This window comes from Staurois parvus, unplaced genomic scaffold, assembly GCF_062004578.1.
Source record: "Staurois parvus isolate SC_StPar_1 unplaced genomic scaffold, SC_StPar_1.0 ptg000175l, whole genome shotgun sequence".
In the NCBI taxonomy this organism is placed as follows: Eukaryota; Metazoa; Chordata; class Amphibia; order Anura; family Ranidae; genus Staurois; species Staurois parvus.
Genome location: NW_028317971.1, coordinates 11,188,862 through 11,206,460, shown reverse-complemented (window position 1 = coordinate 11,206,460; position 17,599 = coordinate 11,188,862). Strand labels below are relative to the sequence as shown.

The 17,599-nt window shown below is 41.7% G+C and overlaps 1 protein-coding gene across 2 annotated transcripts in view; it reads right to left on the bottom strand.

Annotated features, from left to right (window-relative positions):
* Window positions 1–10,418: 10,418 nt before the first annotated feature.
* The window catches only part of LOC149462434 (transmembrane protein 53-like), a 48,417-nt gene continuing 41,236 nt past the window's right edge, over window positions 10,419–17,599 (bottom strand). For both annotated transcript variants that reach the window (XM_089676961.1, XM_089676963.1), the window contains exon 3: window positions 10,419–12,355. In XM_089676961.1, coding sequence (XP_089533087.1) covers window positions 11,991–12,355 — 365 coding nt within the window. In that variant the 3' untranslated portion in view covers window positions 10,419–11,990. The remainder of the gene's footprint in view (window positions 12,356–17,599) is intronic.

The window sequence follows — 17,599 nt, the reverse complement described above, 5'->3', positions numbered from 1 at the left end:
ACGACTCATCTTCAGTGTTCTAGCTGAGGGAAGAAGGATCTCATCCAAAATTTTACAATACATGGCCCCGTCCATTGGCCCCTCAATACGGCAAAGTTGGCCTGTACCTTTAGCAGAGAAACAGCCCCAAAGCAATGTTTCCACCTCCATGCTTGGCTGTAGGGATGGTGTTCTTAGAATTTTTAGAATTTTTCTTCCTCCAAAAACAGTGAGTCGAGTTAATGCCAAAAAGCTCAATTTTGGTCTGATTTGACCACAGCACTTTCTCCCAATCCTTCTCTGAATCATTTAGATGTTCGTTGGCAAAATTCAGACAGGCCTGTGCATGTGCCTCCTTGAAGAGGGGGACCTTGCAGGCACTGCAGGGTTTCAACCCATGGCGGCTTATCGTGTTACCTATGGTTTGTTTGGTGACTGCGGTCCCAACTGCCTTGAGATTATTCACAAGCTTCTTCCATGTAGTTCTGGGCTGATCCCTCATTTTTCTCATGATCATCCTTACTCCATGAGACAAAATCTTGCATGGAGCTCCAGACCGAGGGCGATTGTTGGTTATTTTGTATTTCTTCCATTTGTGAATAATCGCTCCAACAGTTGTCTCCTTCTCACCAAGCTTTTTGCTGATGGTCTTGTAGCCCATTCCAGCCTTGTGCAGGTCTACAATCTTGTCCCTGACATCCTTTGACTGCTCTTTGGTCTTGCCCATGGTGGTGCCCAAGAAAGAGATTCTGTGGACAGGTGTCTTTTATACATATAATGAGTTGTCGTTAAGAGCACCTTCTTAATTTGACAGGACTAATTTGTGTACTACATGAGCACATAGCCAGTCTGTGGGAACCAGAATTATTGTTGGTTGGTAAGGGATCAAATACTTATTTTACTCACTGCAGCTCAATTTATAACATTTGTATCATGTATATTTTTTGGATTTTTGGTTGATATTCTGTCTCTATCATTTAAAATACACCTATGATAAAAATTATAGGCCCTTCATTTCTTTATAAGTGGGCAAACGTACAAAATCTGCAGGGGATCAAATGATTATTTTCCCCACTGTATATACAACATTAAACATAACCACCTCTACTGTTTAAAATCCGGCAATACACTGTCTCAATCTAATAAATCCTTTTTGTGATACACATATAAATCCCCCAAAAGAACTCCAACTATTAATATAATCAATATCACTTCAACTAAATTATGTTTAAATAAATCCACACACAATTCCATCTTAAAACACAGAAACCCCAACAAAAATTCAAAATTTAAAAATAAAAAAATATATATAAAAATATATGAAAATTATATACAATAGACCAAAAGTGTCCAAGTTCCAAATTTTCACTTCAATCCAGTAAAGCAGAAATTGATTCTAAAACTCCATGATAACCTCAAAAAAAAGAAAATTCATAGTGTATTACCCTTTAAAAAATATATATATATACTTCACTCTGTGCACAACACAAGAACACACCAAAATTTGTGCAAAATCAATTAAATATATATCAATCCAAATAAATAAATAAAACCCAAATCGTGAAAAACGTGATCACTCCAACCACAAGTGAATAGTGATACTAGGTACTAGTACCCTCTAAACTCCAGCCAAAAGTGATACCAGGTACTATTACCCTCTTCCAGTATTTTCAAGCATGAGCTGACATAGGAAATCCGTATCTCTCAATCCTTCATTTCCAGGGGTATTCCTCCCAACTCCTCATAGAAGCATAAAAAGGCTCTTAGGCAGGATCCATAAAAAGGAACAAATTTTAATAGTAACTTTCATATAAAACAGGGAAATCCAGCTTCCAGCATTACTCTCTCAAGTTTCAGGTTGAAAACCACATGTTTCCAACCAACAAAATGGCCGCGGCGACACTTCCGGTTAGCGTGCGTGTGTGATGACGTCACTCCCCTAACGCGTTTCGTCACTTCCGGACTTCGTCTGGAGATCCCTTCAGCCGAAGTCCGGAAGTGACGAAACGCGTTAGGGGAGTGACGTCATCACACACGCACGCTAACCGGAAGTGTCGCCGCGGCCATTTTGTTGGTTGGAAACATGTGGTTTTCAACCTGAAACTTGAGAGAGTAATGCTGGAAGCTGGATTTCCCTGTTTTATATGTAAGTTACTATTAAAATTTGTTCCTTTTTATGGATCCTGCCTAGGAGCCTTTTTATGCTTCTATGAGGAGTTGGGAGGAATACCCCTGGAAAGGAAGGATTGAGAGATACGGATTTCCTATGTCAGCTCATGCTTGAAAATACTGGAAGAGGGTAATAGTACCTGGTATCACTTTTGGCTGGAGTTTAGAGGGTACTAGTACCTAGTATCACTATTCACTTGTGGTTGGAGTGATCACGTTTTTCACGATTTGGGTTTTATTTATTTATTCATTTATTTATTTATTTGGATTGATATATATTTAATTGATTTTGCACAAATTTTGGTGTGTTCTTGTGTTGTGCACAGAGTGAAGTATATATATATATTTTTTAAAGGGTAATACACTATGAATTTTCTTTTTTCTTTTTTTTGAGGTTATCATGGAGTTTTAGAATCAATTTCTGCTTTACTGGATTGAAGTGAAAATTTGGAACTTGGACACTTTTGGTCTATTGTATATAATTTTCATTTTTGAATTTTTGTTGGGGTTTCTGTATTTTAAGACGGAATTGGGTGTGGATTTATTTAAACATAATTTAGTTGAAGTGATATTGATTATATTAATAGTTGGAGTTCTTTTGGGGGATTTATATGTGTATCACAAAAAGGATTTATTAGATTGAATACTTTCTAGGGAGAAAGTTGTGATTTTGTGTTGAGGGTGAAAATATAGGAGCTTATTGATTGATTGATTAATACACTGTCTCACCCTGCTCTGCACATGCTCAATTGCTTTCCAATTCAGGCATTTTTAGGCAATCCGCCGAATTTGTAGAGGATGATCTGCTGACAGTCTAAGGAGTAAAGTGGAATAAAAACCATCGATTTAACAGCTTCAAAAAACAGTTACATTCCCAGAGTGTCAGGATTGCTAACTGTCACACTGTTTATGTTCTCAACCAGACTGTCAAACCATCAAATGGCTGGAGTCATAACTTATCATATGTGCAGCACCATGCCAGTTGTAGATCAAACAGAAGGCAACTTCCTTGGCTAAAAAGGATAGGAGGGTTTAGTTCTATTTTAACTGCTGCTCAGGGCTCTTGGCTTCAACAAAATGGCAGCCTCCAGCAAAATAAACAGGAACAATGCTGGAAGCAAATTACAGTGCACATTAATTTTTGGTAGCATAATTATTAATGTGGAATGTACTGTATGTTCCTTGCTAAAGAGCATTATTTTTTATCAATTATTATGAGTAAAGTTCCGCTTTAAGTAAATTTCAGGAGCTATTTATATTTGTTTGTTTCTGCAACACAGAGTATAATGCGTGCACTCTGCAACGCATGGCAATGTACCTGCTTTATGTGCATTTATGCCACCTCAATGCACTTTACTGCAGATTGAAACATATTATGCACTGAAGCTCAATGCACATACCATGCACTGTGGAGCACTGTGTTGCTTAAAAAAAGGTTCATGCAGTTTTTGATTTGTTTTGCTTAGCTGGCAGCCTATTCATAATGAATGGCCTGCCTTAATGCAACCTGTGACGATTGCGGTGTCAGACCCCAGCCCTTCTCACCAAACTCGTGACCGAAGGACTAGCCAATCTAAAACCGTGCTGTCACGTGCGTAACAATGCCACGCCCAGCTGCACCCTGCACAACGATTTTCTAGCTAATGGACCACAATTGATGTACCTGCAGCCTGAGAGTGATTGTTACTGGGTCAGGTTAATTATGCAATTAACCCTTCACACTGCCACCACCTCCTTTTTGTACAGAGAAAGAGGAAACTCAGCAATATCAGCAATAACACTATGGTGTTTGAATAATCGTCGGTATACCACTGTCACCGCAGGCAGCGATATACAGAAGTTTAAAACACACACACAGTAGCGCTTTTCAGAGGCAGGGGTTCTGAGTTTGCATTAAAGAGCTTTAGAAACAGTTCAACACTTTCAGAAAGTAAGATTTATTACTAAAAGGTCAAAAGGGTGCAATAAAAATATTTACAGAAAAAGATGTAGCCAATATATATAAATATACAGAAAGCAATAGCACAACAAAGAGATAACAGAAAGGAATTTAGATAAAGTACTTGCCAAAAGCCTTGGGTTAAGCAGCTTTCAAGTTTTCTGAGCAAAAGGGCGTTTTCTCCCAAAGTTGGTTCCGATGTTAAAAAGGGAGAATTCTTCAACTTCCACTAAACTCAGCTTAGCTTAGCTTTTCTAGGAACTCCACAGGGTGTCTCCCTGACTCAGAAAACCAATCGCCTCATTTGGGGAGGGGGTTGTGTAGGTGGGGAGCTCAGGCTTTGACCAAAGCCTTCCCAAATTATACTATGGCCAATAACTTTTCCTCGGTACATATAACATTCTATCCACAAGTAGATTAATACCCAGAATCAACTGCTGAATGGTTAGATATGAAATATGAAATATCTGCTTGAATGGTTAAGGAGATATAATTTTCTGCTCTCCTGTGTATTTCAGAAAGGGGGTGTAATATACCAGGCGACTTGTCTTATAGTGAGCCATCCGAAAGTGTGCTCCATGTTTGTGTAATTATTTCCTATTGGAAGATATAAAATTATATGGAAAAGTGAGTTTTTAAATGTACGTCTGAAATGTCTTTTGAAGCTCAGCGAGGGCTGGTTTGTGTCTTGATGACCCCTTCTCCAGCAAGGGTCTTGCAGACAGAGGGGCACCTAGCTAGTGTGGGATTTACAGCCCTGGAACTCTCCCACTAGGGCCTGTTGCCTTTTGAACTCAGCAAACACACACAGACCACGTTCCTGAGGGAGGGGGGAAATTGGAGGAGGAAGCCTGATTTTGGGAGAGATAATACAAAATGGAAGATTCTTAACAAGATGGATGACCGTGTCCATATCGGTGTGCACGATTGCTACACAACCCATATTATCACACAGTGTAATGTGGGTTACTAAACTGCAATGAACCCAAAAGTGTAAATCAACCCTCAAAGAATTAAAGTTAGGACATCCAGGTATTTTGTTTTATAGGGCATCAGCAATGGCAGCACCTGCATTTGTCACAGTACAGATTTCATATAAGTCTAGAAAGATAGCATGGATGAACAAACAGATGATTACAGCCTATGTGTTCTCCCTGATTTGCCAGAAAATAAGTAGAGAACACAGACTTAGGGGTTAAACTGAAGGGGTGGGGGGACTTAAAGTGTTACTAAACCCACAACAGTAAAATCAGTCTGTATATGCAGTAAAGCATGCTTGTTATACTCACTGTGGAACCTAAGGGGTTAATCCTCTGCATTGTGTAAAAATGCTGTTTGATCCTGACATCTCTGATCCTCTCCTTCTTCCAGTGTCTCCCTCTTATCTCCTGATAAGACATATTGTGTGGAGACACTTTGCACATGCTCAGTTTAGTGTGTATTGCTAGAGAGGTTTTTCTTTTTTCTTGGGAGAGTGCATGTGATCAGTACAAGGCCAATCAGCACTGTCCACACGGAGGTCAGGGGTTTTGCATCCTCCTAAAGCAGAAATAAATCTCCTCCTAAAGCAGAAAGAAAACTCCTCCTACAATCTTTAACATGTGCTCTGCTGGACACTGACAGAAGTCACAAGACTGCTCTAACTGCTGATAAGAAAAGGTATTTAGCAGTTTATATTTACTAAAATAATTGCACTTCTATGTAGTGTGTACTGTAGGAGACCAGATATAGTGGATTCAGGGTCCTGGGTTTAGTAACACTTTAAAAATCACTAAAATCAAAGTGTCTGCCCCCTCTATTTGGCTTAATATAATTGGAATAGAAAGTGTAACCAAGATACAAGCAATAAAAGAACATTCACAAAAATCCCACACACTCCTTGTGCTCCACTTTTAAGTGGATCCACTTGCCCTTGCTATAAGGTAGCACAAGCATTAAAAAAAACACCTGTGGGGGCAGGCCTGGACTGGCCATAGGGCACACCGAGTATTCGCCAGGCTGCATGTCCTAACAAGCAGGACCTCAATGGCACTGTGGAGCGATGGGGTACATGGGAGACAGCTCTGTGTGCAGTATTATTCCCAAGCGAGCAAGGAGTGGATGGGGCTGGGAGCTCCACTGATGCTATGACCCCACCCCATGCCAGGCAGCCTGTATTCCCAGAATTTGGGAGGCTGCAGGGTAGAAGATGAGATCGGAATGGGAGTGGCAGCCAGCAGCATTGACTGATAGCCTGCGAGTGGTGAGCCCAGCTGGCCAGGACCAGGTAGGTCTTCTCCCCATATAGACTGTCTATGACTGTTCCTAAACCCTGTCAGCGCCCAAGGTAATCAGTGGCAGGCCTCATCTATGGGGCTGCACTGGGCACAGAGAAGGATCCTGGTGATTGGAGGGGGGCTGTAGGTGGGGCTATTGGAATTAGAGGGCTTTGGGTAGAATAACTATGGAGAGCGAAGTGAAATTTTGGGATGGAGTTACAGAGAGTAGAGGGGACTTTGTGGGAGGGGCTTTGGAGAGCTGAGTGGCAATTGGGGAGAAGCTATGGAGAGGGAAATTTGTGGGCAGGGCTATTGAGAGTAGAGAAGGGCATTTTGGGTGGGGCTATAAAGAGTAATGGGTTGTGTGTGGGGCTATGAAGAGTACAGAGTAGTGAAGTGCACCTCTATGGAAAGCTGGTTGGGGTTATGGAGCTAAGTGATGGGTGAGTGGCAATGATGTGCAGTAACCTCTAGCAACCATTTAGCAGTAATGATGTGCAGTAACCTCTAGCAACCAATCAGTGAGCGGTAAAGATGTGCAGTAACCTCTAGCAACCAATCAGTAAAGATGTGCAGTAAACTCTAGCAAAAAGAAATGATGTGCTGTAATCTTTAGCAACTAATCAGTGAGATATAATGTGTGCTGTAACCTTTAGCAACCAGTCACCGAGCGGTAATGATATGCTCTAACCTCTGCCAACCAATCACAATCACTTTTTCTTCTTTATTTTTCAAAAGTGCCCAGAAAACTGGTAGTTGTTGTTATTTGCAATTTGGTTTAAAAAAAATTGGACTGCTCAGTCTAAATGCCCAGGCCTATTTTTTTTGTCCTAGTCCGGGCCTGGATAGGGATTACATCTGCCTCCTACCCACATGATCTTGGGGAATGGTGAGCACTCCAAATAGTTTGTAACTACTCTATAGCACAGATCAAAGAGATCTGGAGGACTCTACATTTCCTAGATCTCATGGGAAGACGGATGACATCACTCTCACCTAGGTGACGTGGGCAGAGGCAAAGATAAAGGTAAAAATTATACAACTCTTTTCTTTTTACAAGTTATTTTAAAAATTTTTTCAGGAAAGCAGAATTGTCATGAGAGAAAGGTGGGCCTGTTGTCACCGACCTCCATCTGTGGATCCACTGAAGTCACTAACCTTAAAACAGTATTTAGACTAGGAAAGACAGATTTATTTGCAGTCCAGGACATTGACTCTGTCTGCATGAAAGATAGCCAACTAGCATATATTTAAAGTGGTTCTAACGGCAGAACGTCTTTTAACTTAATGCATTACTTGCATTAGGGTAAAAAATGTGCCCTCTAACCCCCCCCCCCATATAGTTACCGGAGTCCTATCTCGATTTAGCAGTGTGTCCGTCTGCAGTGGCGCTAGTCTCTGTTGCTCTCCTCACAGGACATAGAAGCAGCAGCGGAAGCCATTAACACCTGTTGCTGTCAATCAAATCCTGTTACTATGGACACACACAGCATTACTCAGGAGCGAGACTGCACGTCTGCCTCCAAAGCAAGCGGTTTGCTACAGGGGGCAGACACAGGAGAGGAGCTGAGTTGGCCAGCAGGGGACCCCAGAAGAGGAAGTTTGGGGCCATTCTGTATAATACCACTGCACAGAGCAGGCAAGGATAACATATTTGTTATTTTAGAAAAAAATCATGCCTTTACAACTGCTTTAAGGACGGGTCAGCAATGAGAGTATCCATATTTCTCTCATGACATGATATTTAAGGTTTTCAAACTTGTGTGAAGCCTAATTATGTACACTCATACTTTCTAAAGCAGCCTTTCTCAACTAGGGTACCTTGAGGTTTCTTCAGGGGTGCCTTGGGAAAATGTCTAAAAATTGCTCAAAACTTGTATACAAGCCAGCGGGTGGATCAAGCCTGCCTGTTAGTTACACAAAGCCACAGGTTTTCATTGTGCATCATTACAACCTTCTAGTCACCAGCGTCCTGACAACCAATGACGTCATCAGTTGATAAGGAGGATGTTGGCTGCCTGCACAGCATCTTAGTTTGACCTTCCCCCGCCCCTCTCCATCATTTCTGGGGTCACATTAGCTCAGTCATGGAGAAAAATTGAGGGAGAAGAGAAACATTGGAATACTAGTCAGTACCAGTGTGCAAAAGTGTCTTTGCTTTGGAAGAATAAATCAGCTCTAATGTTGGATGTCCTACATGTGTGGATGTTGCTGCATTATATAAAACTCTTAGAATAGCTTTTCACAGTTTAGAATGGTTTGCCTCAAGACTGTCCATAATTTTAAAGGGTGCCTCAGGACTGTCCTCCATAATTTGAAAGGGTGCCTTGACTGAAAAAAGGTTGAGAAACACTGTTCTAAAGTAATGGTGACATGGACATAAAACATTTAAACCATTAAAGAATGTTTTTTTATTTAATAGCACACATTTCCATTTGTAAAAATATATATTTCATTTTGTCCTAGGCTACTGTGGATCCTTTCTTTCACCAATAGTAGTATGCAGGCAAAGGAGACCCTCTAGAGGTAGGAGTTTTATTTGTGGAGGTCAGGACAGCTAGAATTCAGGTAGATAAATTACAGGATCTAGAAAATATATAGCCAGATGTTGTAGAAGTTTCAAATAAAAAACCAAAGCACTTTGGTGGCGCATTATGCAAAATGGGTATCTGGCCTTCTGTGACTTCAGAGGCAGACATCTTTAGACGTTCCCATAATATTTAAATAAAAAATTGTGCAGTTGTCCACTTAGATAGAGTATTCCCAGCTGCAGGGAACCGTTGCTAGGGCAGGAATGCATCTGGGAGAAGCACTCAGAAAGGAAGAGGATAGACAACAATACAGCCTCCAAGCCAGGAGATCAGAGGACAGCCAGCTGTTAGGAGAATGTAAGCTGGCTGCCCCTCTCAAATTATTTTTTTCAGCTAACCATTGCAACTCCCTTCACATAGAGCAAAGTTCCGTGCGGCAAAGATACCACAGGTCAAAATTGCATAAAATCAGTGATTTTCTGAGGCAGGAACTGTCAGATACAGAGCTGAAGAAAGAAAAGTTTATCCAAGTCTTCAAGTGGGTCCTAGTAGTGAAGATCTAATTGAAAATCTCTGTTACTGGGTACTGACCACAAGGTGGAAGGGATATTCCACATCTGAAGCAGAGTTCCACTCACCCTGTCAAAAAATAAAAGTCAGCAGCTACAGCCACTTACCTGTCCCAAGGTGTGTCCCTCGCAGCCCGTTTCACAGGCCGTCCTGTATTCCAGGAGGCTGGCATCTTCAGTGAGGGCAACCGGCTGCGCATGCGCGAGTAGTGCTCCACTTCATGAATGGTTCTGCAGTCTTCTGGGACCTGTCACGTGTCCTAAAAGACTACAGGGAGGGAAGGAGGGAGGACACCTTGTGTTTCCGATCGCCTAGGCGATTGGACCGGAAGTGGGAGCGGGTACCTGTCAAATTCGGGTACCCGCTCCCCCCTCACCCCCCAAAGGTGCCAATCCTTAATGGGGATCGGGGGAGCAGTCCTTAAAGCGGAACGTCCCCTTTTGGGTGGAGCTCCGCTTTAAGAATAAGATAAAATACGCTTTTTAATATAAAATATACTTTTATCATATTAAACATAGAGTTGTAAATATTCTGTTTCCACATATTGACAAGGTGGTCTACAATAGAATGGGTTCCACTGCAAAGAAATTGAAGAAAATCCCAGAAACTTGCAATTCAGCACTGTTGTAATTTTAGGCACTTTTTGATTACGTATGTGATTATTTCTATTATTTTAACCATGTGCCAACCAACATATATATATATAAACATCCTGGTCAGCAAGTGGTTATAACAGGAATTTTACATCTTGAAATGTTTGGTAAGTATTTACTTGATGCAACATCATCTTTTATATTTTACAAAAAAAATTGGGAAATATATTGTGTTTGTGTGCATTAAAATTCATTTAGGTGTATTTTTTCCTGAAAATTAGCATTTGAAAAATGGCTACGCAAATATTGTGTGACATAAAAAATTGCAACAGCCACCATTTCATTCTCTAGGACCTCTACATTCAGAAAATATATAACATTTGGTGGTTCCAAGTAATTTTATTGCAAAAAATTCAGATTTTAACATGTGCAAAAAATAAAACAAAATGTCCCAACAGGCAACCGGTTCAAGTAGTAAAAAGTAGATCTGTTGATAAACCTAGATGTTCACTCACACCTGCACCACAATCTTCTCATACAGTTACATTTAATCCAGAACAATTTTCATATAAAAAGTCTCCAAAAATTCCAGGTGTAAGACCAGACCAAGGTAAATCATTTTTTCTACCTTGTGACTGTGCAATTCAATTAAAAACAAGAATACAAAATAAAAACTTACAATAATGTGGTTGCATAAATATGCACACCCTTAAAGTAATATTTTGTTGAAGCACATTTTGATTTTATGACAGCATTCAGTCTTTTGGTTGTAGGGGTCTATCAGCATGGCACATCTTGTCCTGAGAATCTTTCCATACTCTTTCTTGCAAAAGCACTCCAAATCTCTCAGATTGCAGGAGCATCTCCTAAGCATAGCCCTCTTCAAATCACCCCACAGATTTTCAATTGGACTGCCTGGGACATTCCAAAACTTTGATCTTCTTCTGATTAAGCCATTATTTAGTTGATTTAGAGGTAAGCTTTGGGTTGTTGTGCTGAAAGGTGAAATTTCTCTTCATCTTCAGCTTTTTAGCAGAGGCCAGAAGGTTTTGTGCCAGAATTGACTGATATTTGGAACTTTTCATAAGTTCCTCCACCTTGACTAAAGCCCCAGTTCCAGCTAAAGAAAAGCAGCCCCAAAGAATAATACTGCCACCACCATGCTTCACTATGGGTATGGTGGGGTTTTTTTGGTGATGCAGTGTTGGGTTTGTGCCAAAATAACCAGTACTTGCCAGAAATTCCTGCAGCTCCTTTAATGTTGCTGTAGGCCTCTTGCCAGCCTCCTGGACCAGTTTGCTTTGTTGTTTTAATCAATTTTGGAGGAATTTCCAGTTCTTGTTGCTGTCACTGTCGTGCCATATTTTCTCCATTTGTTGATGACAGTCTTCACTGTGTCCCATGGTATATCTAATGCCTTGGGAATTTTTTTTGTACCCTTCTCTTGATTGATACCTTCCAATGAGATCCCTTTGATATTTTGCAAGCTTTTTTCAGACCATGGCTTTTGCTGTAAGAGGCAACTGAATAGATGTCAGGAAAATCCTACTAGAGCAGCTGAACTTTATATGGATTAAAGTAGAACTACAGATTTAGTCATACTTTTATAAGAGTCGCTTTCATTGATGGCAGGTGTCTACTGACCACTATTTGACATCGGTTTGACAGTGATTGGTTCATTCTGAACATAGCCACATGCCTGAATATAAGAGGGTGTGCACACTAATGCAGCCACATTATTTTTTTTTACCCCCACTAATCAATTTCAGATTGTGTTTAACTAGATTGTACAGTTTATAGGCCACATTAAAGGTGGAAAAAAATCTAAAGGGATTTATTTTGGTCTGATTTTTTTTACAGGGGTTTGTAGACTTTTTATATGCACTGTATATAGTACATTAATGGAACATTATTAGTATATTAATGGTGGAAGAAAAGTACATTATTCCAGTTATAGTTTGCTTCTAGGCACATTGTTGAGAAGACTGTTCACAAAGCTGTTCAGTGTGTCTGTATATTCTTCTGTGTGTTTCCTTAAATGTCCTGCATGTATAGAGTTTTGCCATTTCTTTCCCTGTACTTTGATTCCTAGTTTTTCCCAGAATTGCAGAAGCTCCTCCAACACTACATGATCACTTAATGGGTCATTTAAACAGTAGAAGAAGAGGGCTGGGCAGTGAACAGGTTTTTCCCAGAAGGCTTGAATACTCCTCTCATAATAATCTACTGTTTGAGATTTCAGGAGTGAAAAGTATAAAAGCGTTCCTCGTACCACAAGTGGCTCTAACAGAGAAGAGCTGACCATTCGTGCAACACCTGGGAACAGAGAAAAAAAAATACTTATTTATACCTTACACTAGGTACATAGATTAAATTAGTGATCAATAGAATAGGAAAGGATAAAGTATATGTGCAGGGAATGATCTAACTAAATGCAAGCAATGTGGGAAAGTGCACATTTTGAAGGGGTTGCATGCAGTATTAATGAAAAAACAACATATAATTTAGGAGACCGACAAAAGTGGGGCAATTTATTAAAAAAAAAACACATGAAAGTGAATAGTCCTGTTGGCCAGTTATCCGTAATATACCAATTAAATGCTTTAAAGTGATTCTAAAGGCTTATTGTTTGTATAGAAAAAATAACAAACATGTCTATACTTACCTGCTGTGTGCAGTGGTTTTGCACAGAGCTGCCTGGATCCTCCTCTTTTTGGGTCTCCCACTGACACTTCTGGCCCCTTCTGTCGGGTGCCCCTACAGCAAGTAGCTGTATGGGGGCACCCGCTGCTCCGTGTGTCCATTCACAAACAGAGCAGTGGCTCGGCCCCGCCCCCTCTCTTTTCTCAGTGGCTCACTGGCTATGATTGACAGCAGTGGGAGCCAATGGTTCCTGCTTCTGTCTCAGCCAATAAGAGGGAGTTCCAGAATAGCCGGGACTCCAGTGCACATCGCTGGATTGAGAGGGGGCTTAGGTGAGTATTGGGGGTCTGGGGGGATGCTGCACACAGAAGGTTTTTTTACCTTCATGTATAGAATGCATGAACGTAAAAAACTTTGAGCTTTCACAACCACTTTAAACTTCCTGTCAGATGGCCTTGCTTTTTTTTGCCCACATATGTCCTACAGTCATGCTAACTGAAGGTCACATCAAAGTTTTCCCCATGAACATCAGAGTACAGTATATCTTTGAAAGGACCATGTAAAATTTTAATTTGTGTCATCTAGATATTTGCCCACCAAGGGTCATTCAATGCAACAAAACACTGTGGTTGATTTACTAAAGGCAAATAGACTTTGCACTTTGCGGGTGTAGTTGAACTCATTTTTTCCAGAGGTTAGTGAATGTGGTGAAGCTTCACTTGTAGAGAATAGGAAAAGAAAAGGGGGGTTACAATTTTAGCTCCCCTTTTCTCATGGGACTGTGACAGGAACAAGATATATATATATATATATATATATATATATATATATATATACACACACACACACTATATTGCCCACTGCCCACTGTATTGGGACACCTGCCTTTACATGCGCATGAACTTTAATGGCATTTATGGACCTTGTTTTGTGCACTTGTACGCAGTCATGTTGGAACGAGAAAGGGCCATCCCCAAACTGTTCCCACAAAGTTGGGAGCATGAAATTTTCCAAAATGTCTTGGCAGGCTAACGCTTAAAGAGTTCCCTTCACTGGAACTATGGGGCCAAGCCCAACCCCTGAAAAACAACCCCACACCATAATCCCCCCTCCACCAAACTTTACACTTGGCACCATGCAGTCAGGCAAGTATAGTTCTCCTGACAACCACCAAACCCAGACATATCCATCAGAGAGTGATTCGTCACTCCAGAGAACACGTCTCCACTGCTCTGGAGTCCAGTGGTGGCGTGCTTTACACTACTGCTTCCGGCGCTTTGCATTGCACTTGGTGAAGTAAGGCTTGAATGAAGCTGCTTGGCCATGGAAACCCATTCCATGAAGCTCTCTATGCATTGTTGTTGTGCTAATCTGAAGGCTACACAAAGTGTGGAGATTTTTAGCTATTGACTCTGCAGACAGTTGGCAACTTCTGTGCACTGTGCGCTTCAGCATGCGCTGACCCCGCTCTGTCATTTTGTTCCCAGTGGATTCCACTTTGTTATAATGCCACTAACAGTTGACCATGGAATAGTTAGTAGCAAGGAAATTTCACGGATGGACTTATTGAACAGGTGACAACCTATCACAGTACCATACTTGAATTCACTGAGTTCCTGAGAGCGACCCATTCTTTCACAAATGTTTGTAGAAGCAGTCTGCATACCTAGGTGCTTGATTTTATACACCTGTGGGCCAAGAAGGTGATTGGATCACCTGAATCCAATGATTTGAGGGGTGCCCCAATACTTTTGGCAATATAGTGTTGTGTATATATATATATATATACACACACACACACAGGGCTCCAAAATTTCCTTCCACTCGCCTGCTCGCAAGTGGAAATATGGTGGGGGCAAGTGTGTACAAACTGCAGCAGGTGACATTGCCAGTTGAGGATGATTGGTGCAGTGGTGGGGACAGCTACAAGCACTGATCTCCCAGTATGGCTTTCAATGAAGCACCTGAAAGCCGTGGGAGGGAGAGGAGATGCGGCGTCCAGCTGCTTCACTGAAAGCCATACAGCGAGATCAGTGCTTGTAGCTGTCCCCACCACTGCACTGATCATCCCCTGACTGTCAATTGGATTTCTCTTTCTGGGTCCCCCCTCCTGTGTCCAGCCCCTCCCCTGATCCTCCACACCAATAAGAGAGAGAGAGGCTGGATCTGCTCTGCCTCCCCCTATGCCTGCCCATACTCCAGTCCGTGCAGCTTCTCAGAAGAGGATGTGTGGGCAGGAAATTGTATACAGAGCAGCTTTCCTTCGTTCCAAATGTCTCTCCCTCCTCTCCTCCTCTTTCCTATACTGTCCTCCAGCAATAGCGTTCACGAGTGCAGCCAAAAGAGTTTAGTTTTGTGTGGTAGTAGTGGTCCCATGTGGGGACATCTCATACAAGGGGGACTGTGATGGGACACCTAATGTAAAGGGGGACTCTGATGGGACTCCTGATGTAAAGGGGGCTCTGATCGAACACCTGATGCAGAGGGCACCTGATGGGTGTTTATTTAATATTATTTTTTTTACTTTATTCTGCATAAAACATTTAACAGTGTCATTTTATAAGATAATTTAAGAGGGTGTGTTTAGGGGCAGAGTAGGGGTTGGGTGGGTCAACTGGTGGCGAGTAACTCTTAAGGCCTGACTAGTAGCTCAGGACTTGAAATTTTGAGCCCTGTGTGTGTGTATATATATATATATATACTGGAGAGACTATTCTAGGAGGTCAGCAGGCTTTAGGTCTCCCCTTTTGCCTGAGGGTAGAGTGGAGACTTCTAGAAGTTTGATGTTTTAAGCCCCCCACTAGCCTTTGATATATGGGGAAGCTTCTAGAAATTAGGGTGCAGCAGGAGGGACCACTGCCCTGGGCTCAGTGTAGGAGTGGGCACCTGGTTGTGAGCATGCAGAGGAATTTGTCAACCACCCTATGCCCAACCTCTGTTGCTGCTAAATCCTCCCAAAAACAGCTGAAGCTGCACCTGTACCCATTGCCTGCCTCCAGAAAGGAGAAACTCGATCTCTAACAGGTTCGGATTCCTGTCAACCCCATTCTTCCCCCAACCCCCCCTCCCTGTCCTGCTGGATCGGGTCTGTCAAAGTAAGAGCAGCAGCTTCGGAAGGGGGGGGGGGGGAGCGGCGCAAGCAAGACAACATTTCACTGCAGCCCTGATCATAGCGTGCCATCCAGCAGTCACCAAAGCTCAACCCAAGAAGGAATGAAGAAGTCAGAAGATGGATGGCAGACTACACTATTCTCATGTGAGTCCCAACTGTTCTGCCTGCAGCACTGTAGAGAGCTGTGCTGTACACCTGCACTGCACCTCGACAGGGTAGGTATAATGGAATGAAAGTAAAATTCTTGAGTATGTTAGATATATACTGGAACTTTTCAGATGCTACATATATAAATGCATTCCACAAAATCATTCTTTTTATAGTGTGTATGTGGAATACCTCTATGTAGCACCTGAAAAGTTGCATATGCCTAACATACTCAATAATTGAGCATTAAAAGAAACGTACTCACTTTTTCCTCTGATGTCTGGAAGCACTTTCTGCATCCTTTGTGGACTTGCATTTGAGCACAATTATCTATATATGGTTTTTAATCATCATTCTTTTTGTTTTCTTAAACTGTATCACTGTGTTTTGATTCGCGCTGCACTAATTGTATTGCAAAGTTTGACTTTTTGGGTATCTAATAACCTGTGCTAGCTGCTTTTTTATTTTTATTTTTTAACCTTAGAGCAGAAATTCACATGTTTATATTGCTGTCCAAATTTGCCCCCTGCACTCCATCCAGAGTAGGGGGCTCTCTAATACAAGAGGTGTGCTCCTGGCCATATCATTAGGTGAAAACAGAGGGGAAAAAAATCCTTTAAAAAGAAAACTAATACAGCTATCACATCTAATGATTGGTAAACTGAAATATATTAAATGTTTGTTTTTTTTTCGGGGGGAAGGGGGGATACTGCTTATATCCTCTGCCCCTAGACTAAATGTGCAGCTAACCTATGCAGTGTGAGGAGACCCACTGCAAGGGTAGATTTTTTTATTTCCCCGGAGTTGGAATTGAAACCTTTATAATGAAAAATAAAGTCGGAGAAGACAATTGGGTCAGGCAGGTACACCTTACTCCTGCACTCTGTAGGTTATCTGTTCATGACTCCTGCATTCTATATAGATATAATGATCAGGTGTGGATAAAATGAATTATCATGCTTAACACGGGGGAAGGGGGGGTTCTGCAATTTGGTATGTTCGCCCTGGGCACTGGATGGCCTTGTCCCAGCACTGGATACACCAATCATATATCATAACTTGGCATCTGAAAGTTGGTGCGATATATTAGGCTGCAAGTAAAATGTTGTCCCTGAAGTTGATTTGGTGAAAGCAGAAAAAATGGGTATTGCAGTTTGCTGTGTATGGGGCTGTCTAGCTGCAGACAGGTCAGGGTGCCCAGGCTGACATGTATCTACAGCCAAAAGCATCTACAATTGGCACGTAAAATGGCACCCGGATGCAGTATGGGAAGAAAGCAAGACGGTGTGATGCCTTGAGCAATGTTCTGCTCCAAAACCTTGGGTCCTGACATTCACGTGGATGTTACTTGCCACGTACCACCTACCTAAACATTGTTGCTGACCAAGTACACCCCTTCAAGGAAATGGTATTTCCTGATGGCAGTGGCTTCTTTCAGCAGCGCAATGCGCCCTTCCTACACTGCAAAAATAGTTCAAGAATGGTTTGAGGAACACAACGAGTTCAAGGTGTTGACTTGGCCTCCAAATTCTGCAGATATCAATCCAATCGAGCATCTGCAGGATGTGCTGTAAAAACAAGTCCAATCTATGGAGACACCTCCTCACAACTTACAGGACTTAGAGGATCTGCTACTGACAGCTTGGGGCCAAATACCA